Here is a 27,424-nt window from a genome sequence, read left to right as displayed (position 1 = left end):
ATTTAATGAGATCTACTGTACTGATATATGTTAGTGCCGAGAATTTTTTTGTTTTTTTTTATCAAAACCGAATATGTTTATCAGTGTTTGTATATCAAGCAGGGGCATGTTTGTGTGCATTTTGTTTTGTGATTTCACCAGAGTGAACAGAGAGTCTCACCAACGGCGATAGATTGAAGCGCGTGTCCGAGTGAAGACTGTGCGCGAGCCACAAGAGACACTGTATCCATGCAACTGATAGCAGTGGCAACGAGCTCAGCAGCTTGATTTAAAAAAAAAAAAAAAACACAGACATTTCAGTGCTAGAACGACTCTTATTTGACAAACGAACGAAATGAAGAATATCATCGCTGATAGATAGGGAGAATATCGACCCTGGCAAAATCAAATATTGCTCCACAACGTGTCAACGAACAGTCGCTTTGGTCAGGTGTTATTTATAGCATAGGGGTCGGGACGCTTTACATTCTAGAGAGCATTTGATTGGACAGAAGATGTGATGAGAAGCTGAAGTCCGTGGTGACATCATAAAAATCCGTAATCCATTTTATCGGAAGTGGGGGACTGTACGTTTTGAATGTTTATATCTCCTAAATGTGAATTTTGTCATTGGTTTGGCTTTTGCACAAGCCCCTCCCACGACTATTGACTGACACTGCAGTTTTAGCGTAGACCCACCCTGAGTGAGCAGGCCACAGTCCACCGTTGTTTCGACGCCGGATCAGCTGTAGACAAGAATGTCTTCTAAAGCAATTGAGGTGTTTTGTTGTCGGGTGTAAGAATGAACAGCAGTCTTAATTTACTCTTGTTGTTACTCGAGGATGGATCAGTACAACTGTTCGTGATCAAGCTTACAGTCTCTGGATCTATAGGCCTAACGTTACTGATCGCGGCAGAAATTAAAGTTAGAGCGCACACTTTATGAGTTAGAGCACGCACATCGAGTCGTTTTACAGATTAAGGGGTGGTTTCCCGAACAGAGATTAAGCCTAATCCTAGACTAAAATTGCCCTTTAAACCAGATTAACAGAAATCTGCTTTCTTGGTCAAGGCTTTAAATAGTCTAGATTTAGTTTAGTCCAGAGTTTAATAAGCTAATTTCCTGGAGGAAGACTAGAGTTACTCCAGGACTAAATTGAGGCTTAAATTAAACCTACCAGGAGGCAGGTTTAACTTCAGATTAACATTGTGTTTCAAAGTGGACACGTCTATTACTTGGATACACACACACACACACACACACACACACACACACACACACACACACACACACACACACACACACACACACACACACACACACACACACACACATATATATATATATATATATATATATATAGATATATATAGATATATGAAGAGTTCAGAAGTGCCATCTGAAATTTTCTTCTAATGATAATTTTTATCAAGCGCGTTCAGTAATTTCACTTAAATGACAATTAATAGGTAATTTTCAGTGGCATTTAAGGGAAATTACTGAACTTAAATATACAAGCTTGATACAAATGATCATTCTAGAAGAACATTTCAGATGGCACTTAGAGGCTTTTGCATCTGAACTCTTCATATATACACTGAACAAAATTATAAACACAACAGTTTTGTTTTTTCCCCCATTTTTCTATCTTCGATCTAAGACTTTTTCTATGTACACAAAAGGCCTATTTCTTTCAAACTTTGTTCACAAATCTGTCTAAATCTGTGTTAGTGAGCACTTCTCCTTTGCCGAGATAATACATCCACCTCACAGGTGTGGCATATCAAGATGCTGATTAGACAGCATGATTATTGCACAGGTGTGCCTTAGGCTGGCCACAATAAATGGCCACTCTAAAATGTGCAGTTTTACTGTATTGGGGGGGTCCGAAAACCAGTCTGTATCTGGTGTGACCACCATTTTACTCACGCAGTGCAACACATCTCCTTCGCATAGATTGATCAGATTGTTGATTGTGGCCTGCGGAATGTTGGTCCACTCCTCTTCAATGGCTGTGCGAAGTTGCTGGATATTGGCTGGACCTGGAACACGCTGTCGTATACGCCAATCCAGAGCATCCCAAACATGCTTAATGGGTGACATGTCCGGTTAGTATGCTGGCCATGCAAGAACAAGGATGTTTTCAGCTTCCAGGAATTGTGTCGTTAGCCTCATAGCATAATTGCCTATCACAATTTGGCCAAAAAATTACTTAGGCAATTATGCAATGAGGCTAACGGTGTACAGATCCTTGCATCGTGGATGAATGGCACAACAATGGGCCTCAGGATCTCGTCACGGTATCTCTGTTCATTCAAAATGGCATCAATAAAATGCATCTGTGTTGTTGTCCATAACATACGCCTGCCGATACCACAACCCCACCGACACCATGGGCCACTCGATCCACAACGTTGACATCAGCAAACCGCTCACCCACACGACACCATACACGCTGTCTGCCATCTGCCCTGTACAGTGAAAACCGGGATTCATCCGTGAAGAGAACACCTCTCCAAAGTGCCAGATGCCATCGAATATGAGCATTTGCCCACTCAAGTCGGTTATGACGATGAACTGCAGTCAGGTCGAGACCCCGATGAGGATGACGAGCATGCAGATGAGCTTCACTGAGACAGTTTCTGACAGTTTGTGCAGAAATTCTTTGGTTATGCAAACCGATTGTTGCAGCAGCTGTCCGGGTGGCTGGTCTCAGACGATCTTGGAGAAGAAGATGCTGGATGTGGAGGTCCTGGGCTGGTGTGGTTACACGTGGTCTGCGGTTGTGAGGCCAGTGGGATGTACTGCCAAATACTCTGAAACGCCTTTGGAGAGACTTGTGGTAGAGAAATGAACATTCAATTCACGGGCAACAGCTCTGGTGGACATTCCTGCAGTCAGCATGCCAATTGCACGCTCCCTCAAAACTTGCGACATTTGTGGCATTGTGCTGTGTGATAAAACTGCACATTTTAGAGTGGCCTTTTATTGTGGCCAGCCTAAGGCACACCTGTGTAATAATCATGCTGTCTAATCAGCATCTTGATATGCCACACCTGTGAGGTGGATGGATTATCTCGGCAAAGGAGAAGTGCTCACTAACACAGATTTAGACAGATTTGTGAACAATATTTGAGAGAAATAGGCCTTTTGTGTACATAGAAAAAGTCTTAGATCGAAGATAGAAAAATGGCGGCAAAAACAAAAGTGTTGCGTTTATAATTTTGTTCAGTGTTTATATAAAGTATACATTTCATTTAAGCATTCAATTTTGTTTTAACGCCATTGTATCAGGTTTCTAGTTCAAATTTGATTGGTTCATGTTAAACCGACTTTAAATGGTCACTCTTTGACTTTCCACTTCCCATCATGCTTTGCACAAGGCTGAATTGGGAGAGTAAATTTGAAGTAAAGTAATATTTTATGAATTTTTTTAGCAAGATGAGAAAACGGAGATACTTGTTAATGTTTAATGTTCTATTATGTTGGTATTTAAAAGTGTCTGTTATGTTAGTATTATGTTAGTATGTTAGTAAGTGTTGAGCCTGTGCTTGGATCGAGGACCTGCAACCAAGATTTCTGTTTGTATTAATAATAAAGCAACCACTATGTTAGTACTCTAGTTGAAACCAGTATTGCTTCTAGACTGCCAACACTGAACACCACATGTGTTAAGAAAAGTTATAGTAAGTTTGTTATGTAAATCACAGGAATAAACAAGAAGTATTAATTGTAGGATTATTTGAATAATTAATTTTAAATGAAAACCATTCATTGTTAATGAACACCATTGATTCTAGGTGTACATCGTTGATATATTACAAACAGACTTCCAGCATTACTTTTCTTTTATTCCATAGCTGGTGTGTGCAGTTTATTTAGCTTGCTTAAAAGTAATTTGCTCTTGTTTAGTTTAGTTTTTTTGTTTTTTTTGATTGCAGTCTTTTTCTGATTCCATTGTTTTCCTTGGATTTGCTTCTCAGTTCCATGCAATTTTAAGCTAATGACATTCACATTGTTGGGGGAAAAACCCACTATCCTAGCATTAGGATCGTTTGGAAGGTAATGGTATTATTGATCCTGTATTGATCTTTTCTCATGTCACTGTTCACTAATGCTCCAGTGGGCGGGGCCAAAGCTGAAGTGTGACGTCACAAGTCTCCACTTTTTAGATCCTGTCGTTTGCTGGTCTTGGTTTCAATAAAAGCAGTTTTTGGATTAACAAGAAAGTTTTGAGTTTTGAAACTTACGCGGTATTAAGGTAAACTTTTTGTATAACGAACTCTTAACTGTCAAAGGATCAAGGAACATTTGAATTCTCATTCTATGACCCCTTTAAGCAATATTCTGTCACCTGTGTTGTTTCTTCTTCTTCGTCTGTGTTTTGATCTGTAGATTATGTAATCTTTCAGAAGATGAGTAATAGCGCCCCCTACCGTATATCAGTGATAACATAGATAGCCGGAAAATTTAGTCAGTGGTGGGGAAAGAGTAGATTTGATTTGAAGTCAATTCCTATGTACGCTACCAGTGGACAAGCCTACATAAAAATTCAGATACTCAGAATTAAGAACATGTCTGTTTTCTTTATAAATCAATACATTTTTTTCGCATTATTTTGATGCGATAAAATACAGCAATTATGGACCATGAATGGAACGGATAGAACCAAGCTGGGGTCTGCCATCTGAATACCACTGCTATAAAGAAAGCATCAATGATCTTAAATGTCCTTTACATCCATGAATTTGGAAAAACTGCCATCAGGAAGGCGCTACATGGTACCGAGAGCAACTAAAAATGTTTTTAAGAGACATGTTTTTTTGAATAATTGTTTAGTTTTTGGACTGAATATATGTGAATATTAGCCTGGCAAGCCAGACCTACATCAAGATGTTAGGTCTGGAAACTCACCATAGACACGCTCACTCCGAGAGGCGGGATAAACGGCTGTCTTTCAAATTCCCTCTGCATGCAATAGGACAGCGCTTCAACCAACCAGAGCGTTTTCCCAACAGCGGAGCTACTTGATAGATTCTTAAGTGCCGTTCTTTGCTCTTTTCTCAAAGAAAAGCTTAACTCCAAGCCCTCCAGAGTCGCAGCCAAAGCCGATTCGAAAGGCTGTTCTCCAGCAGTAGCCGTCATTCTTTGTTTTCAAGTGGCAGGGGGAACCATCGCAACTCTGTCGTCATATGTTAAGCCCGCCCCGCCTACTCTATACGCGACGTGATTGGCCTGACCCAATTTAGGTTTTTGCAGCTCGAAAGTCTATGGAGAGTTGCTAGACTACCCTGGCTGCAAAATACATTTTGCTGCCGCTAGGGTGCGTCGAGATTTCTAGGCTATGTGAATATGTGTATAAGTTGTATTGTGTAAGTTATTCCACCAGCTTGGGCAAATATATATATTTCCATGCAAATGGACAATAAAGATTTCATTTCATATAAAATGTCTTCACTGCCCCTCAGCTTTTTTTTTTTCATGTTTTTTTTCCAGCTGCCGTATGGTGATAGTGTTATCGTATAGTGTTTTTTGTTCTAACCTCTCCTTGATTTTGTCCGTTCTTTCGGTCTCCTCGATCTCCATGCGGATCTTGTATCTGATGTGGGGTGGAGGCTGGAGGTCACTGGTGTCATAGAGATCCGTGAAGACCAGTCCGGCCCAGAACCTGTCCTGATTCAGGAGCTTAAAAGACTGCTCAACCAGCACAGTCTCACTGCTGACACCTTCAAACTTATCCAGATCAAAACACTGAAACACACACACACACACACACACACACACACACAGTTTTCAGCACCACTGTTGCATTTGAATCTGACAGTGAAGAACGGGATTCATGTGGTGTACAATGAACAGAAGCAGCAGGCAGAACAGAGAAGCGTCTTCAAAGGAGAGTTTGGGATTGAGCTCAGCCGTGGAGAGATTGAATAAGAGTAAACGGAGTACAGAATAAATGAAAGAGAACAGAGGAAACATCAGCATCCAATCAAGCTGAACAATAAAGAACCATAAAACATGGCAAGACTGGACCACTTCAACTGACAAAATGCCATGACTTTGAATGGTAAATGAGCCAAACATCTTATTAGAAAACACATCATCTGCTCTTCACAACAGTCTTTAATCTTGTGCACATGCATTCAGTGGAACAACCCAAATAATACATAATTTGAGCTCAAAAAGAGCTTACAACTACAAGATTTAATTTGTTAGCGTTAGTTAATGCTAACCTAAGATGTCAATCCACTGATGTTCATCCTAACAAACTCTTCCTGGAAATTTTAAATTGTGGATTGTGGATTGTGGAATTGCCTTTTTAAGGGTATAAACAGAATAAAACTATTTTCTCAGAGGAATAGAAATATTACAAAACCCCAAAAAATTATGTAATGATGGGTGGGTTTTCTACATTAAGATTAATAAATACTGTTAAAAGATTATAAATACGGTAATGTTTAATCACTTTATGATATTGTTTACAGATTTTACTGGTGATTTTATTTTATTAATATACTACTAAAATGTGTTATTGAAACAATCGGTCCTTACAGGCTTTTGGTCATCCTAAAATTTACAAGAATACAAACTTCAAAAACAAGAAAACTTGCATGGTTTGTAGTGCTGCAGAAAACTGGAATAGATTTTATATTTTAATATTCTATATATTAAACTCCCGGTTTCACTCCCTTAAGCCTAGTCCTAGATTAAAATGCATGTTTGAGCAGTTTTTTCTGAAAGCAACTTGCACTGGCATGTCATCAAATATGTGAGTGTCATTGTTTTGTCTCAAGATGCACATCAGAAAGGTTTTTTTTTCGTTTTTTTTCTAAGGCATGTTTATAAAAGCTACTTAAATGCCCTAATTGAACTAAAGCCTAATCCTGGTTTAGTTTAAACCCTGTCTGTAAAAACCTGACCAATACAGTATATTTTAATATTTTAAATGTTTTGTTCTACAATGTTTATTGTTGGTGTAGCCAATTTAAATTTCTTAAAATCCAGTGTAACTATCCCTTTAGTCATTTATCAGATGATTTAAACAGACTTAAAGCAATTGTACCACATAGTTAAGGCTCCATTGCTTGTATCAACACAAATGTAATGTGCTGCTTTGATTTCCACCACACAGTGTGTATCTCTGAATGTCATGACAAGGATTCAGCGTTTTGTTGTACAACTCAATGCATCTAGATCCGCACAGGATCAGTCTCTCTTCTTTTGTGCTTTGATTGGTTTTGATCACAAAATGATACATCATGCAAATTAATCACTGTGATCATTGGCTGCACTTTCAGCGTTACAATGCTTGACTAGTGTGCAACAATACAGCTTGACTCTTTGCTCTATAGAGTTGGATCATATGAAAGGGCCTTTAGAGCGCACCCATTACAGTTTCAGTGTGCTTGAATCAATCAGAGGTTCAGTGCCTTCATACTGGCTCACTGATCAACCTTTGTGAGACTCAAACCTGTTACTTTTTAGTTGCCAGCCCAGATTGTTCACGCCCTAGGCTACACCATCCTGATCCTGCCTGAATTTCAGACAAATTGAGAATAAAAGAGGGAAGATAACGCAACGGTGAAGAGAGTAAAAAGAGATCAGAACAAAGGAAGGCTGAAAAAGGCTAAGAGAAAAGCAGCGATTCTGAATGAAACAAAGTTAATTGTTGTGAGAAAATCAAAACAGACATGCAAAACAGATGGATGGACGAACCAGCAATTCAGAGTTTAGGAATTGGCTTGTTTTCGATTCATGAGATTGGCAACATGCTTCACAGGATGTTGAATTGGAATTTGAATTGTAAGAGGAATAAAGGTAATGGCATGCAGGGACATAAGGCCTATTTAACATTCAAACTTAAATTATTTTTTTTAATAAAAAAATAAATAAAAAATTTAAGCCAACATTTAAAGTTTGTCTTTAAGAACTTAAGAAAGCCTAATAAGAAATTACACTTCTGGCCATTTCTTTAAATTTCAATTCATTATTTTTCCTTAAATTAAAATTTTAATGACAAATTCTGCATCCTGTTTGCTACCTCAGTTCAAATTCAATTCAAATTCAGGAATTGAAAGGCAAAGAAATGGCATTCTCCATTCAGTTCTGGGAAATTTAAAAGCCTACATACAGTACATTCAAACAAACATTCAAAGTTTGTCCTGATTAATGTAAACTTTTAGTGGAAAAGTACATGTTTTGCCATTTATTTGAATTTCAATTTGCAAATTTGAATTACAGTTCTGCATCCTGTTTGCTATACTTCAGTACAAAAATCAACAGAAATTCAGGAAATTAATGGAAATGGATTCTCCATTCAATTCTGAACAGCCCTGCAACAAACTACAGTGTAGAAAACAGACCCGTAGAATCTGAGTGAGCTGCTGTGCTATCTGGCTGATGGCGATGAAGATGTTACGCCAGTCAAAGGCTGGCATTCCTGCTGGGCGCTTGGACTCGGGACCGTTAAACAGGAAGTTGCTGATTAGCGCTGTGGACAGACTAGTATCCTGCAACCTCTGGTCCAGAACTACTGCAAGAACAGGGTTCTTCAGGAGACCCTGTAAAACACAGAACAAATTCACAGGGTTACAACCGATGTATGCTGCTCAGTTCACACAACATGTAAAACTACGGTTGTGACAAACCAAGATTTCAGTAGTCGACACTTGATAACAATTACACAAGAGCAGTGAATGTTTCTCTTGTTCTTGTAATTATTGTTGTTAATAATATACATCAGATATTGGACAGATCTGTTAGGCTTTATACTTCAGGGTCTTATCCAGAAATATCTATACATGTATATCTATATCTATATCTATATATTTATATCCCACCTTTATTCAACTGTGTTTACTTTAATATGTCGATATGTCAATGTCATTATTGTTAATGCTGTTTACACTACACCGTTTTCAACTAAAAACGTACAACTTTTTATGAGTTTTGGCTGTGGGTTTCAAAGTGTAAGTTTTGGAAAACGGTTTCTGTGTAAACAACAAAAAAACGTGAATCTTTGAAGATGACATCATGCACATGCGTGTTACGTGTTCAATAGTGTTTCATCGCCATCAAATGGCCTGGCAGAAGAATACAGCATTGTTTGTCTTTTTTGCAGATCCGTGTAAATGGCAATCGTTTAGACAATTGTGTTGTCTGTACGCGGAAAACTCAAAGTAAAAACTTCTGTTTTAAACATATTGTTGTCATGTAAACGTACCCTAAAGCTATTACTACTATATTACTATTAGGTTATTGAACTAAAGCTGAAATAAAATCTAATATAATAGATAAAAAACTTTATCTAATATTTAGAAATAAAATTAGAGAGTATGTAACCTAAAATGCAATAGCAATAAATTAAAGTCAAATTATACTACAGGGCCGTTGAATGCTTGAATCTGATTGGTTGACGAACGTTCTAAGGTGTGCATTATTTTCAGGGAAACGCACGGCTAAAGTAGTTCCAGGCAGGTCTTGACCGCATTACAGTTCCATATCACTTCGCGTAGTCAACTGTAATAACGGAACATAGGATCCAATTCATAACAAGAAAAAGCATTTAGCCCCGTGCGCTTGATCTGCAATTTTCAATGTCTACCTTCACAATCAATAGAAACATGCAGTTTAATTTTAATAAATAAAGTATAGTCCTATCTATAATCAATAGAAAATTAAACTGAATATATAGGCTAAATAAATGGATAGTCCTGCAGCACAGATTTTTATTGCAGATAATATAACAAATAAATAATTATTGATAGGCCTACTTGTTAAAAGGGCTTTGTGTTTCATTTATAGTCTACTGTCATCTGTCAATAATGGGAAAAAAAAATGAACGAATTAATTAAAACGAATTGAATTAATAAATAAATAATAATATTGATGCACATGCTTTTCTGTCTCATTATTGCAACATCTCTCTCTAATAACTGCATAATGAATGTAATTTGATACTTATGACTGATCATGCCCAAACGCGTGTTCAGCGCGTTCAGTCTGTGTTCAAAGTCGGTGTTTAAAATCTGCTGCAGTCGATGAAAACAGTCAGAGAATGTGTCAGCTAGTCGTGTGTCCCCAGCATTAGTCTGCTATCAGCGGCTCAAACCTCCGTTACTAACTCTGAAATGACGTTTTGGAATTAGCAACGGAGGCATGGGATTAGATGCGTAAGAAATTAGTCCTACATACAAGAGCATTTTAATGACAAAAACTTTACAAACGTCTTGAAATACATAATCTGAACAATGTTTAGAGGTGTGGTAACTGTAGTATAAGCGGAATAATTGACTTCAGGCCGTTGAATTATTAGAAAAATAGTGCACACCCGAGGTGGTAATGCGGTCACGACACGAAGCGGAGTGGCCGTTACACCTCGGGTGTGCACTATTTTTCTAATAATTCAACGGCCTGTCGTCAATTATTCCTTACTCAAAATATTTAAAACTTAGACAAAATAATTTAAATTTAAAATAAAATAAAAATAAAAAAACATATATAACAAAACATTAATAAATAGCCTATTATAATAGTATACAATTCAGGGTTATTATCATTAACTAAAACTTTTAAAAACTGAAACAATTAAAAACATTTATGTTACTGTAATTGAAATAAAGCTGAATATAAAATCTAAATAGTTGAAAAATTAAACCAAAATTTGAAATGTTGCCTTGGTAATAAACTAAGATGAGTTTAAGTTGAAGCACCAAAATTATTAACTGGAAATAAATAATAAATTAAATTAAGCAATATTAATTAATTTTTTTTTAAAGTGCATACCGATATGACTAAAAATGTAATTAAAATTAACATGACAACTAAAAGTATAAAAATAAAAGCTATTCAAAATATGAATAAAACTACAATAAAACCTAAAATAACACAGATATAAATCATTCTAAAATCGCACTGCACCATGAGAGCCATTTTGACCAGGAAGTGCATTCGAACATTCTTGCGCACAACCGCATTACCACACATGCCATGAGAAGCAAATAGCCTACGCATTCAAGTCTTCCAAAGCAGCTGCCTGTCAGTCAGACAGCCATCGGTACTGAACTGACTAACTGCTCAGCACTAACAGGAACACCCATACTGTTGCAGTTTTTGTACGTTAAAGTATTTCTCACATCCCTGTGCTAAACGCATGACAACTGCATCCTCCAGACTTTCAGAGAGCATGCCATTCTCTGTACAGCCAGGCAATTAGTGTGTTCACTATCCTCTCTCGCTCTCTCTCTTCAAGCTAGATGGCACTGTTGTTCTACAGAGTTGTCTGGAATCAAGCTTAGCACTGCAAAAGCCTCTTTGTCTCTGCGTTTCTCTCACACGCAGACACACTCACACGTTTTTGTCATAAATTGCAGTTCCACCCCTCTCCTTTATCATTCCTTGTCCTAACCTGCAAGGATACAATCGTGTCACTCTACACAGGGGTGCACAACAAACACATACACGAATATACAAATACACAAACAGCATACATGTGCATAGACATGCGAATTTTTATATTTATTCAATTTCACATGAATATTTAAACACCCATACACACACACACACACACTCCACATACATCTAACATGCTAACAAAAACATACTAGCACACATAAATACACATGAATGCATCACGCGAGTGCACACACACACACACACACACACACACACACACACACACATATGAACATACACTATAAATGCACATATGGCGTATTCAAACAAACACATACAAACACACACTTTGTTGAAAGTCACAATTCATATGTAAATCATTATGTTGCCTTGAGTGTGGTTGTGGATTCTTTTGAAAGCGTGTGTGTGTGTGTGTGTGTGTGTGTGTGTGTGTGTGTGTGTGTGTGTGTGTGTGTGTGTGTGTGTGTGTGTGTGTGTGTGTGTGTGTGTGTGTGTGTGTGTGTGTCCATAGTAACATTCACTCCTGCATCACATTGGGCTGAAGCACCTAATAAAGGAGTGACATCATTATTATTAAAGTCTTATTATCAATCATTCTAATTGTATCAAAAGTGTCCAAATCTGTTTAGCACATCACTGCAAAAAGGCTGGAGGAACCACAGCAGGAAATGAACAAATTGGTGCTCGTTCTTGTCTGAAGTGAAATGTGTAGATAAATGTATGATAGATAGATATAAAAGAAAGACAGACAGACAGACAGACAAACATATGCGGTAGACATTTACATTATGTGCTGAGTGCCACATTAATACACTCTTCTTTGGATCAATATTTCAAAACCATTGGCACCCTATTTTCCAATGAAATACAAAGCTCTGCTAGTTAAAATGTTAAAATGTTTTCAAATTAAGCAGTATTAAATGAACACATTAGGGCACTGCAGCTAATGGAGGCCACCATTAAATATTTTAGCCATTAAACATAAATCATTGTGCCAAAACACCTGACTATAAAAATGTAATTTACTCAGATACCAGACAAGAGACTCTGACAGCCAACCAAACAGTTTAAACGGAAACAGACAGAGACACTGGCTCTGTTTAATAACCCTAGTGGACTGCTGCGCCATCTTCTCAGGAATCATTGTAACTGAAATTTAGGATGCATGACTGATTTGGAACCCCTTTACTTTGAGTGAAGTCTTTATGTGAAGTGCATGTGCGACTCGACTCATAACTGATTAAGGAGTGATTATAAAGGATCTTTACAATCGAACTGAATCAACCGACTGTTCACTTGCCTTTAATGATGTAACTTTATCAGTTAGGCTAGTAGATTTTGCTGTGGTATCAAAGTACTTTACGTAACAACTGGAAAGCAAAGTAACATTTGTTACCCGCCAATTATAATTTTTCTTGCTGATACAAAAAATTATCCGAACTGTGACTCAAAACTGTAATATGATCCAAAGTGTGAGCTTTGTGATCTGTTGAACCACTACAGTTTACATAATACATAATAGTTTAGCATCCAAATATGGAAACATTTAGCAAATATGGAAACATTTGGATTTGTGCCGTATGAGAGAGGGATGCTATATACATGAGCCCAACACCGGTTTCTGTTTCAGTTTCAGTTTCACTTTAAATGTATTCATTTTGGCTTGACGTTTATATAGCTACTTTTATTTTTCATTCTTGTTCTGTTCTGAATACAGTTAAAGGTGTAGTATGGTATTTCTCAAAGTCAATGCTGAAGATTGTTGATATTTTAAATCAACCCAAACAAACACACCCCTCTCTTCATTGCTCCGTCTCCAAAGCTCACCCTCCAATCCTAACAGCGCAGCTCCAAGTCGGCTTCGAACCCCGATCGATGCACTAAGAGGGAAGCTAAACAGTAAACAGTGCATTCTCTAGCAGCCATCAGCCTGCACAACTCTCACTAGCTGGCCTCCGTTACACACGCAATGCAAGAGTGAAATGTCTATTTATCGTAGCAGAAGCGCAACAAAATAATGTTTAACGAAAAATAAAGCGAAGATGATGAACGAACTACAAGGAAGCACAAAAAATGAACATACATGAGTAAATACAAACAAGAGTTTGTTGTTACTTGCCAACAGACAAACAATAACACTCAAAATCAGTGTTATTCCCGTATTGTGCGGAATCAAAGCAACATCCGCGTCTGATTTCAGGCCTTCCCGCTTAGCTCTCTCCAGCGCTGGAAAGCTTTTCCAATATTAACGTGGGTCCTAAAGCTCTTTCCTGATCATAACCCTTCGTTTTCCAGTGATAGTCTTATGAGCTTTTCTCTTTTGTAATGTCTCTCAGCCATCTCTCTTTCTACAGTATTTCTTCAAATCTCTCTCTTGCTCTTATGCTCTCCTCCACCATCATACTAATGCTGATTGGCTACACGTTTGTTGTTGTGTCTGGCTGTGTCGGTCCAACCAACTTTCAAACAGCGTTTTTCAAATATCGCTTACCCCACCTTTAAATTGACAGGATTGGTTGTGGAGTGAGGGGAACTAAAAAGCATATAGCTAAGTTTATAGTGTTTATGTTGATAGTGTTTATAGTGTATATTTTCACTGTCGGTTGATGGTTAACCAGTTAATTATTGAGCATCCCTACAACATAATTGTTTATTCAGCATCACACTATAAGTGCTTTTAGATGCAGTGAAATGTTAGAATAAAAAATATGGGGGGAAAAAAGTCCCTGTATGAGCTACTGTATGTTTTATTTATATCATATGATTTAGTTATGGAATATCACAAAAGAACGAGTGCCATTTTTTATCAAATATCACAACAATTGCAAATGTGATGATTTTTTACAACATTTCAAAAACAAGAAGTTAATTTAGTTCTATTTTATTGTCACGGTTTTGTTTTTGGGTTTGTTCATGTCATGTTTCCTTTTCTGTCATGTGATCCCTTGTAAGTCATGTGATCCTGCCATGTGTTCCCATGTCTGATGTGTCATGTTGTCATTGGTTCATTTTTTCATTGTTCACAGGTGTCCCTTGTCTAGTCATTAGTCTTGTGTGTATTTAAGCCCTCATGTTTGCCATGTATCTTTGTCAAGTATTGTTCCCTGTAACCACTGTTTGGGAGTCATGGTCATGGTCATGGTCATGGTCATGGTCATGGTCATGGTCATGGTCATGGTCATGTCCATGGTCATGTCCATGTCTTGAATTTTCATGCCACGCCATGTTTTTGTTTCATGTTTGGTTTTTGTAGGATTTGAGGGCGAACCAAACACAAATGAATCTTCCAGGTGATTTGTTCAAACATAATTCAACACAGAACTCAACATTCCAGACCCCAAATCACCAATCCAGAGCCATAAAATCCAGGCTCCAGACAGTCTACTACGCTAAGAACTTTATGGCCAACTAAAGCAACTAAAGGAAGAACGTTGTCAATGATTAGATGGCTTTGAAAAGACTGATTGGTTCAGAGATGGCACCGTTTAGAGCTCGATCAAGATAACGGCAGAGGTTGCTTGATCCCACGACAGATACACAAAACAGACCTCCATCTTCTTAAGGAACTCTCAATGACCCCAAGGTTGAAATCTCTTAAAACCAAAGAGACTGAGACTTTAACTATAAAAATACATAAAATCATCTCAAAACAATTCTTGATGGACTTATAATCAAACATCGTTCAACAACATAATTATATATTGTGTCTACAACCTATAGGTGTGTCTAATATGCTTAGATCCCATATAAGTCAGTAATTGTTATAACTATTAGATGTTTGAATGAAAGTGTGTCTCGTTTCCTATCAGTATGATCGTATGTTCTTAATTCAAAAGATGGCTTGATTGAAATCTGTGTAAAATGTTTCGTATTCCTATAATATGATGTCTAAACTGTGGCCTCTGTACTCTCTGCTAGAGCTTGGAGAGTAAGGGGATCACAGATAACACATGATTTACGATGAGAAGTGAAGAAAATGCCACCTCTCAAATAAAGACAGTGTCTAATTGGTCAGAACTCATCCAGGAGGCTGGACAAACATTTGAGTTTAAAATCTTAGGACCCGAACAAAGCTTTGGAACGGGGCAGAAGGGCATATAAAGAAAAAAGTAGATTCGAAAACCATCATGGAGAAGCCATGATGGAGTAATAGACTAGTAACCATGTAGACGAGAACCCAAATCAAGATCAGAAGAACATGGGTTAAACAGCTTCATTCAAGCCATCTAACTACTCTCATCTCAATTTTCTTTCTTTTCTTAGTTTTCTTTTCTTTTCCGTTGTGAGTCTCGGTTCTAAGTTAAGTTTTGCGGTAAAGTTTCGGTCCACGATTCGACTGCAAAGTCTGCTTTCCAGCAACAAAGACTTTCCATTCATCCGCCAGCACACCACGTGATTGGCCGCCCCAGACATCTCAGCCACGAGGAAACGCCAGCCAACGGACCTGGGAAACCCCTTTTTACTACGACAAAAGAGAATCCCCAAAAGGAACGCAAAAACAAGCAAGTAGCCTCCAGACTTTTAAGCTGAACTGGTGCATTGATATACATTTAATAACCCACCTAAGAAACGATAGAAGGGTTAAATTAATGATTGATGGTTCGTTCAGGTCAGGTCTTATAAGTGCATATAGAAACTTAGGATTTCATCATCTCACTCTTAAAACTCATTCTTTCCTCACTCTCTCTTTCTTTCTGCAACTCGTATGAATGTGTGTGCGTGTGTTTGTGTTAGATATTAGTTTTATGTGTTAGAATAATCAATAAAATCTTGTTTGTATTTTAAAGAGAAGTGTTACTTGTGTTATGTGCTTACGAATTTAATGTCTTAAACTGCTGATCTAAGTTAACTTACTAATACATAGTGTTTCACTATAGTTTGGATATTTATATCCGCTGCAGAGCTGATATTTGCGGCCGGTTCAAATGAACCCTGGACGAGTCATTTGCTCGTTCGTAATAAGTGATTCTTTCGAATTCCCAATAAATTCATTAATAATTCCTTTTGAGCTAAATTGACCTTTCAGAATCACTAAATTATCTTACATTTTGTTTATAATAAACTGCACTTGGGTTCTCATTTGCACTTACCTCCAGTGGATCACTTTTTACAGAATACTTGACCGAAAACCATGAACCCAGCAGTTGACCTCCTTCGTCTTCGTCAGAACAACCGGAACATTGAGGATTATGTCAAGGACTTTTGCGAACTCTGCCACAAGGTAGATTTTAATGACGTAGCACTCAAGGACATTTTTAGATGTGGATTAGACGAACCCTTGCGCTATGGACTGCCTGGGGAAAAATTCACTTCTCACTTGAACAATACATGGACTATGCCCTGTTATTGAGCGGTTCCTCATTTACTGTGGGTTTTGAGGAGGAACCCCACAAACCCGCAGTATCTGCCAAGCCTGAGCCACTTCACGTCATGCCTGCCAAGCCTGAGCCTCTTCACGTCATGTCTGCCATGTCTGAGTCTCTTCACGTCATGTCTGCCAAGTCTGAGTCTGTTCACGCCACGTCTGCCGCAGAGCCAGTGTCTCCGGACAAGATGGCCGCCGCCGAGCCAGTGTCTCCGGACAAGATGGCCGCCGCCGAGCCAGTGTCTCCGGACAAGATGGCCACCACCACGTCGCCTGAGCCCTCAGCAGAGATGGCCGCCGCCACGCCTGAACCTGAGCCCTCAGCAGAGATGGCTGCCACTAATCCTGAGCCCTCAGTGACCGCTACACTAACCATTATGTCCACAGCCATATGGTGTGTGTGGCTGGTGCACACATTTGAAGTTCACATCACGCCTGCCGAGCCAGTGGCTGTTCACGTCATGCCTGCCAAGCCAGAGGCTGTTCATGTCACGTCACGCCTGCCGAGCCAGAGGCTGTTCACGTCACGCCTGCCGAGCCAGAGGCTGTTCACGTCATGCCTGCTGAGCCAGAGGCTGTTCACGTCATGCCTGCTGTGTATGTGTCTTCGGACAAGATTACCGCCGCCATGCCAGAATCACGTCCCCAGATGGCAGCCACGGTGTCTGTTCCTGAGCCGTTGTCTGTTCCAGCCCATAACCCCATAGCTGTCCGCAAGAAACTGTCCCCCTGCTCGGGCCTGGCCCTCCATCCCTCCCCCAAGACCGCCTCCACTCCACCACCCTCCTGGAATAGTTTTTTGGGGTTTTGTTGGGCATCGGGAGCCGCCCTTAGAGGGGGGGATCTGTCACGGTTTTGTTTTTGGGTTTGTTCACGTCATGTTTCCTTGTCTGTCATATGATCCCTTGTAAGTCATGTGATCCTGCCATGTGTTCCCATGTCTGATGTGTCATGTTGTGATTGGTTCATTGTTTCATTGTTCACAGGTGTCCCTTGTCTAGTCATTAGTCTTGTGTGTATTTAAGCCCTCATGTTTGCCATGTGTCTTTGTCAAGTATTGTTCCCTGTAACCACTGTTTGTGAGTCATTTTCATGTTCATGTCTTGTTTTGAGTTTTCATGCCACGCCATGTTTTTGTTTCATGTTTGGTTTTGTTTATAATAAACTGCACTTGGGTTCTCATTTACACTTGCCTCCAGTGGATCAATTTACATTTATAGACAAAGTATTGACTGTTTTTGCTCTTTCACCAATGCGAAATGTTTGTTCCAAACAAAACCATAGCAGAACTGCTGCACATCTTAGAGCAACACACAGCAGTGTTTCATCACGGAATAAATCTGCATTTTTGAGTTAATACAATAATACAATGACCCATTCATTAAAGATTATCACTTTCTTGAATTGGTTGAATGAATTCAATGACTCAGTCATTATGAGAGTGACTTGCTACCACCTATTGGCTGCTTTAGTTTCATATTTAAAGTATAATTTATTTTATTTATATTTTTTATTCATATTTCAACATCAATTAAAAACAATTTCATAGCATTATGCAATTTTAACTGCAGTGCAAATGCATTCATGTCACCTCAGATCTGCATTATAGAGTCAGATTAAATGCACTAAATGTAACTTCAGATGCAACTTTTAATTGTTTTGTTAATGTCACACAACCCTAGTTGTGAGCGAATCTATGCTGCCTACATAGGTAGCTTGCAATATATTGGACAGACATAATGGCCTGTGCATCTGTGTAAAGGTCCTGCACAAGGTTATGAGAGAGTAAAAACAAAGTTCACCATTCCTCAATCCACAATCATCTTCTCATCCTCCTCTACTCAATAACCTCATTCAAAGTGACACTGATGCAATGCGGGAATGGGGGAAATGGAGTGATAGTGGGTTTGTCTGAAGGTGTGCCATTGGTTAATCCCTTTCCTTCTGCTGGTGAAAATGATCCTGCACTTATCCATAATTACCTTCTCATTTTATGCACCCTATCACAGAGGAGGGGCAATAAACTCTCTCCCTCTCTCTCTCTCTCTCCCTCTCCCTCTCTCCCTCTCTCTCTCTCTCTCTCTCTCACACACACACACACACACACACACACACACACAGCAAGCGAGATGGAAGGTTTAAGAGCTTTCGTCTCTGTCTTCATTCGTGAGGGGTGTGTGTGACTCTTTCATTTTCTCAGCTGAGGTGAGTCATCCATAACAATAATGGACACTGAACTACATTCAAAATAGAAGATAAGTCCTCTGTATCTGTCAACTCACTAATAAAGCACTTCCTGATAAAATACTTCATATTAACTAGGGCTGAACGCTTAATTGCATTTGCAATAATATTGCGGTATGATAAAACAAGATTTGGCTGCGATTACACTCTGGTCATGTGACATGCGAGAGCGTGTTGTAAAGTAGTCTACAGAGGAAGCATCAACTTGGCATGCTACGCATATAGCCCTGGCCTACAGGAAATAACATTTTATGTTTAATCAATCTAATATTGTGTTGGTCATACTATTCAATAGGAGTGGGAGAAAAGATTCTCTCTCCAACGATTCTGAGCTTAGTTTTTAACCACAGATGCGCGTGTATGTTTTAGAAACACCCTATTCTGCTTGCTTCCAATTCCTCACACACACACACCACTCGAACATTCAGCAAAATAATCTTTCATGAAGTTCGGAAAGGTTGAAGCGAATTACAATGACATTCGCGCATGTTGCTCAATGTTACGCTTGCAGTGCACAGTCTCACCCGCCGGTATTTTCCTTACAAATGCTTTACGAAGGCATAATTTATGTCGTTTGGAATGCTGTGGGCTTATTTGTATCAAAAATATGAAACTCACTGACAGAAGGCTGCTTTCAAATACTGACACGAGCACTCGCATGCGGCCGTGCTGGACTTGCACGATGTAGCCTACTTGCATCTCAAAATAGTTTTACGCAAAATGTATGTAAACACAGTCTGTGTTGTCTTAAGGGATTAAACAGCAGGACAAACCACATCTTATTTCAAAAGAGATCTGTGCATTAGTGTAAATTAAGCTTATTAGATCTCTTGCTGTCTATGATGTCATCATTAATAATCAAACGACATAAAGCTGAGAAAGAGAAAAATCAAGGTGCAGCCATTTTATTTTTTTGTTAAATGTTATAAGCATGTATTTGTTAGAAGTCACAAGATATAGATGATTTATCCACAGGTATGATTTACCTTTGAAGACCCTTCAGAGTGTCCAGAATGGTAAGGATAAGGATAAATATGGTCTCATAATGGCAAAGTTTGAGCAAGTACTTCATATCAAGCACAACCAGATGCATGAGATGTATGTTTCCTCATTTGGTGAACTGCTAATTGTGAACTTGGTGGAAAGACAGGCAAGCACATTCACCACCATTTAGAGGTCAGAATAAGAGCCACAAGACTTTCAAATGAGGGCTTAATATTTCCTGAGACACATTTAGAGGAAATAAGAAATGCATGCTAGTTTGCAAACTCTGGAAATGCCAAGTGAGCTCATCCAGCAAGTCACGAATAGAACTCCCAAAAGACATGCACACATAAGAAGGGGCAATGCAGTCAGCAATGCAAACTCAAGAATCACTAGAAACCAGCAATATAAATGTGATAAAAGAGGACATTGACAGCACTGAAAGTGGGAGAAATCACAGGACAAGTTCTTATGTGCTGTTAACAAGGAAACAAGGCAAGTGCACTGGACTGACTGCACAATTGAAAATAGGTCAGACACCACTTTCAGAGTGATACAGGAGCTGAAGCATGTGTGACAAGTGAGGAGACATTCAAACAGATGTCACCAAAGAAAGAACAGCTCCAGCTGAGGCTTCATATTCAGAGGCCTGAGGTTGTGAAAGTACTGTTGTTGTAGTTGAGATCAGCTCATTCGAGTCCGAGTCCAGGCCAAGAGATGGCGTCACTTTTTATCTCACAATTCAGACTATTTTCTCACAATTGTGTGATATAAAGTCACGATTGCAAGTTATAAAGTCAGAATTGCTGGATATAAATGATGACTTTATATCAAGCAATTCGAAGATATAAAGTCAGAATTGTGAGATCTAAACTCACAATTCTGAGGAGAAAAGTCAATCTTTTTTTACCTTAGAATTTGACTTTATAACTCGCAATTGTGAGTTTATATCTCACAATTCTGAGAAAATATGTCTTTTTTTTTTTAAGGCAGAATTGCGAGTTTATTTCTCTAAATTGTGTTTATATCTTGCAATTCTGACTTTATAACACGCAACTGCAACTTTATATCTCGCAGTTCTGAGAAATAAAGTCAGAATTGTGAGATGTAAAGTCCTAATTATGAGATAAAAAGTCGCAATTATCTTTCAAAATGTTTTATTCTGTGGCGGAAACAAGCTTCCATACTGAGCAGATCATATGAGTCGATATATACCACAAAACATATTTGTGTCTCACTGTCATATTCAAATGCTCCAGAGTGCATGAAAATATGGTCTTGGTCTCAGACTGTAGACGGACTTGAGACAGAGACAGGTTTAGAGAACTACAACACAAGAATGTACTTTCAGGGAACGGAGCCTTCTGAGTCAGGCAGCAGCTACAGAGATGGCACTAGTTGAAATGAATTAAACGATGGGTCTCAGCAGGGTGGAAAGATGATAACAGTGAAAAGAGGAGGTGAGCTCTATGCCACGCATGCAGCACATCAAGTAGCCCTCTTTCTGCTACCCAAAGTGAAAGCTGAACTCAACGGTATGGAGCAAGAATACCCCCTTGATGAAGTAACAAGTCATGGTGGTGTGCAGCCATGGTGTCGGTAATCAAGTCCCGCAGAGATGCCCCCATCCGTGTCAATTTAGGCAGCAAAGAGGGTGAAATTCATTCTTCCCACTGCAGAGGATTTAATCGTTAAACTCTCCAGCGCTTGTTTATTTAGCTCCTTACACAATCAAGTAGGTTTCATCAGATTCCTCTCGATGAAGTAACAAGCTGACCACTTAATGATCACTTCTAATGTTTCCCATTTTGAATTATCACCAGTCCAGAAAATTGTCAAAGAAAAACAACAGAGCTGGCATGTTTAGATCAGCTAAGAAAAAAAAAGGGAAAAAAAGGAAAACCTGACCCACCCATTTAATATCATTACATAATAATAATTCTTTTTATTATTATTACGTACTCATTTTTATTTTACAAATAAAAAAAGAAAATATTTTGAATAATGTTCTAATTTTGAAGAATCAATATTGATTCTTAAATCCCAAGAATCCCATCTCTTCCGATTTACAACTATTACAGCACAAAATAAAGATGAAGATGTTGAAAAATGCAGCAGAGCTTACCGAAATCGGTATCATGTCACGAAGTTATCGCTCAGTGTTTTAACCATGGAAAGTAATTCGAAATGTATTATTATAACTTTATTGTTATAAAAATTCCCGTAGGTGTAATTTAAATGTAAGTAGCCTACAAATCAGTAAATTTTTATCTTTAATATTGAAGTAATATACAAACATGGCTTCCTGTATAGTTTACAGCATTAGTTATTTATAGTTATATTGTTTCCTTGAGGAAATTTGCCATGTACTGTACCTGATAGGCCCCAATTAATGAATATTGAATCAAACTGAATCGGAAACTAATCGCAAGCTTGTGAATCGAAATCAAATTGAATCGTGAAATTTGTGTCAATGCCAAGCCCTACCTTACAAGGATAAAGTTATTGTCTTTACTGAAAGAGAAAAAGAACTCCTGAATAATAAAGACCTTGATAACACGCTCCTGATCAAGTTCATGCAATTCAGTTGCAATGCAGAGCTTGATCCTGAGAAGAGACTGGCTGTAGCTGAGGAACTCTCATGGGGCCCAGATCACAGCGGAAAGCACTGCAAGCCACGGTGAGATAACTACACAGGCTGTTTCTGTGGTCAGTAAGTCCTCCGAAAATGAAGCTCACCAGGGTGAACAGTCAATTAGATGCCACGCTGCAGCCAGGATTCAGATTCATCAGAAACGGGTGGCCAGAATATACAGCGAGTACTTTCAAGGTTGGGAACATTGTCCGTACTTTGGCTGATGGTCTGGAAAGGTTCTCTTAAAGTTATAAACAAACTCCTTTGCCGTAACGTTAATTGAATGTGTTCAAAGTTATCTGGTCTTTAATTACTTTAGCACAAAAACATTATTTACACTTTTTTTTTTTATGCTACTATTACAGAGAACAGTTGAAAGGAACGTTCCCATAATGTTTGCAGAATGATGAAATGTAATGTTTCCTTAACATAAGCATAACCAAGAACATTTTTAAAACATTAAAAATACTGGCCGTTCTAAACGTTCAGGGAACATTCAGAAATAAAATGTTCTTAACTTAATGGGAACCTTAGCAAAAAGTTCTTAGAACATATTTTTGTTAGCTTGGGTAGTCCTTGACAAAATTCACAATAGACATCAAGGCTTATGCAGGTGTCATGAAAGAGCTTGGTGGCCGTTATTTCACAGGACATAAAATTTTGTGTGCAGGCGCGTTCATGCTGCAGTGAGACAAGGGCAGCACCACTGATCTCAAGAGAATTACCCTGTGGACCGGGGGAGAAAATAGTGATAGATCTGTGTGAACTAGTAAGATTAGATTACAATTCCAGATACATTGAGATCCTGACACTCACTACTTTCTCCAGAATCCAGGTCACTGAAAACACATTTGCTCTTTTGGCACTGTATGCACATTTTCTACTTAGCCCACAGAACCCACATGCACTATAAAACATTACTTTTCGAAGTTGTAAATAAAACAAAGGTTAATGGAGAATGTTTTAGAAGAAAATACTTTTTCAGTCTTCAATTTCAAAATTTCACATTTAATTTAATGGTCAAATATTTGTGAAATGTACTAGAAATTTCTAAATAAAAATGTTTCAAAGAAATACAACACAGATCCAGATCACACTCTACGCGTTAGGAACATGTGAAACCAGCCTGGCCAGAAGAGCAATAGTCACAATTAAAAACAACAACAACAAAAAAACAATTCAGCTATTTTGGACTGCAAAAAAAAAAAAAAAAAAAAAAAAAACCTCATGGGAATAATAAGTGAACATTGTGCTTTATTAGCCTGTGTTATAAAACTTAATTCATGTTGACTCATGTTAAAGAGCCCCTGTGGTGAAAATCAAGTTTTTAATGTTGTTTATATGTCTATGTGGTGTTTTAAATATGCTTTAAGGCAAACCATGTGCAAATTCATAAGTCAACACAATTGCTGAGTATTTTCTCCTTAAAACTGCAGTGAAAAAAAAAAAGACAGTCTCTCTCAAAAATGCAGTTTGAAATCGCCGGTGTTGACCAATCCCGTCAACGTGCGGGCAGTCTTTAACATATCATTCACTGCTGCGAAGCAGTGGAATCTCAAGTGAAGTCAGGCTATCCAAGTATATTTTTTTCTGTTGATATGAAAAATTGTTTGCACTTAGCTATATAGCGGATGAATTGTGTATATGATATATATTACGATGTTATGATGAAATATATGCCTTTCTCCACAGACGTTCTGAGTTGTTCAAAGTGTCTAAGGATGCTGAATTTTTAGAAGGCAGCTGTCTGACTCTGAGATGGCGTACGGGAACATTATTAGCTGTTTGATAACGTAGTCGAGCTAATCAAATTAATTACCGTTATGTGTAGAGTGTAGAGTATGAAGTAGCTTAAGGCATGATTTTTTTTTCACAGGAAAACAAACGTTTAATTTTGTTTGTCATTTTGGTGATCAAAGAAGAGTTTAAAGGAATAAAATGATTGACTACAGGGGGACTTTAATTTGTGTTTGATGTAATTCATAATCCATGGTAACTAGATGTTTTAATTGGAAACATACAGAGCATAACTTCAAAAATGTTTCTGTATTCTGTATTCACTTAGATCTGCCTCTATTTAGTTTGTCCACAATGCCCATTTTTTTACGATCCGATAATTTCCTGATGGACAAAATCAAGTCCCATCCAGACCTGGCTTCCTTGTTAGATCAATAATATTCATTCATATACTTCAGTAGCCGTCTAACATTTCATAAAAAAAGTTAACATCACGTTTGTTCACGGGGTCAAGAGCCGTGAGAGGGCGTGATTACTGATGAGCGCCACCTACGCGACGCACCGGTCTCGAATTTCTCACGGAGGAGCTACGGAAGCATAAAAGGAGGAGCGACGACAGTGAAGGACGAGAGAGGACCAGGCCTGGACTAATTATGTTATGTTTTGTGTTTGTTTTATTTTTGGATTATTAAAGTCTTTAAATGTTCGCCAGTTCCCGCCTCCTTCCCATAACAACTAACCTCATTACAACGTTAAAGGGATAGTTCGGCCAAAAATGAAAATTCTGTCATCATTTACTACATAATTTTTGGGTGAACTATCCCTTTGAGCCACGGTGCTCAAACAGGTGACACAGGCAAATTGCATAATTTCTCTGCCCGGTTCACCCCTCTTCTGCCTGATGTTTCTGCCCTCTTTACAGTTCAGACTGTGAATAAAAAGGCCAAAAAGAGAAATGATCTCACCCGTAGCGTGTTGATCTGTGTGCTGCTGTTGAAAAAATTCCAGATCAAATCTTTATTCTGCAGCCATGCCTCTGCCAGTTCGCCAACTTTAGCCACAGCGTCAAAGGTGCGGTTGGCCTGGTGACAAACAGATTGCATTGTGGAACACTGTTCAGAACACTTAGTGTAGGCACTTCATCTCATTGAAATACTTTGATTTGATTGGCCAATTACTGCATTGAATGGTCAAATATGTTATATACCATTACATACCGTTATACCACTGTATATATTTTAGCATTGCTCATGGCAAAATACAGGTGCTATTTTAAAATATCTTGTATCAGTATCCAGTCACGCATCAAAAAACAAAACAAAACAAAAACACTAGATTACATCATCACAGGGTTATAGTCTCTTCAGGTGTGTAGTTCTCTTTAAAGGTCTCCTTCCATGGGCCAGATTCATGAAACATTCTTAAAAATTAAGTTCTCCTTAACAGCTATAAACTAATTTCTATTTTAGGAATAATAATGTTAAAAATAATTTGTATACCCAAAAACATTTCTGAAAATAGCACTATGCAGAACTTTCAGTTAATGCTTGTAAACATAACATTTAAATTTGGCCCCTCCTTGCCGGCGGATCTGTAATAACCCTCTGTCGATCTGACTGTCCGTGGGCAGGTTTACAAAAATGCAGAAGTATAATCTGTAGTTTTCACGAAAGCCCTTGCTGTCAAATTAATTGAATTTAAAGTGAATTTCTCAATCCAGTTAACACATAGAATGAGTAAACATTGTAACATATACTACTGACATCGTAACAAAGCAGCATGAAAATCGGCGAAGTTACACTTTCATGAATCCAGCAGCAGCTCATCCCTGTACGTGTTAGGGATGGGACGATTACAGGTTTCACTATAAACCACGATAAAATGTTAGTATTATCGTTTAAAATTGAATTATAATTAAAACCGTGTTTGATTATCGCGATTTTAATAACTCACTGTAAATCCTGTCCAGCCAGCAACAGGCTGACGCAGGCGCAGCGCGCAATGTTGTTGTTTTTTATTCGAGAAGGAATGGCGGAAGGCAGATTAATGTTTTAAATCTTAAATGATCACAAAAATATTATCAAACTCAGTAAACAATAAATCAACTCTGATTTAATTTTCAATACAATCGAAAACGGAGACGCAAGACGGCAAGTTGGATTTGAATGAAATGAGAGAGCGTGTGCGCGTCCGTTGTGATAAATGTGCACTGTGTTATAATGCGTTGTTATTAACGGTCGTTTTAAGGAAGGAAATTCCACAGAATATAATCTTGCTTAAAAAAAGTGCATAGACCTGCTTGTTTTATTTGTTGTTTGTTGATTTTCAAATATAAAACTTGTTGAAGTGTTTTCAGTGTGAGCATCAGTTCTTTTTGAACACTTTAATCTCGTTTTAACAAAACCGTGATAATATTGATAATCACGATTAGTTTGGTCACTATTATCGTGATATGAAATTTTCATACCATCCCATCCCTAGTACGCGTGCTAAAACATGACCCGGGCCCTATGATAACTTAGGTCCTCCGTTTCAAGCATACATAATCCAATGGATGTTCTTTCAATATTGCTGCATCCCATGAACAGGAAACAGATTAATACAGAAAGAAATCTGTACAATCACTGATTCAATTCTCTGTGGATTTCTCTTTTCTCTTCTGGGGTGTCAAAGCGCACAAACAAGCATAAACACATTTGCGATTCTGAGCTTGTTAAGTGCACATTCATCCTCATTACACCAATTTACATCTCACGCAATATGAGTCTATGTTCTCTTTATTCAGGCTAAACCATGGCCATGTTTTTAAAAGATGCAGTGCATTAACTTTCCACTTCTCTTCTGTGTGTATGTGTGGCGAGCAGGACGAGGCCGAGGGCTGTGAGAGAACCGCGTGAGGCCGGTGGCATGATTAACGATGACTGACGGTCTCGTATCTATCACGGAGGAGCGGAAGCATAAAAGGAGGAGCGACGACAGTGAAGGACGAGAGAGGACAGGCCTGGACTATTTTTGTTATGTTTCTGTTTTATTATATGTGGCAGAAGTTGTCCGTGAGGGACTG

The 27,424-nt window shown here is 38.4% G+C and overlaps 1 protein-coding gene across 2 annotated transcripts in view; it reads right to left on the bottom strand.

Annotated features, from left to right (window-relative positions):
* The window catches only part of LOC309484733 (phospholipid-transporting ATPase ABCA1), a 320,137-nt gene that overhangs the window by 119,602 nt on the left and 173,111 nt on the right, over positions 1–27,424 (bottom strand). For both annotated transcript variants that reach the window (XM_082151085.1, XM_082151084.1), the window contains exons 11-13: positions 25,326–25,442; positions 8,344–8,541; positions 5,523–5,731 (exon numbers count right to left, since the gene is read on the bottom strand). In XM_082151085.1, the coding sequence (XP_082007211.1) occupies positions 5,523–5,731; positions 8,344–8,541; positions 25,326–25,442 (524 nt within the window). The remainder of the gene's footprint in view (positions 1–5,522; positions 5,732–8,343; positions 8,542–25,325; positions 25,443–27,424) is intronic.

This window comes from Leuciscus leuciscus (assembly GCF_965113295.1).
Source record: "Leuciscus leuciscus genome assembly, chromosome: 2".
Taxonomy (NCBI): domain Eukaryota; kingdom Metazoa; phylum Chordata; class Actinopteri; order Cypriniformes; family Leuciscidae; genus Leuciscus; species Leuciscus leuciscus.
The sequence above is the reverse complement of the archived record's forward strand: the minus strand, read 5'-3'. Positions and strand labels throughout refer to the sequence as shown.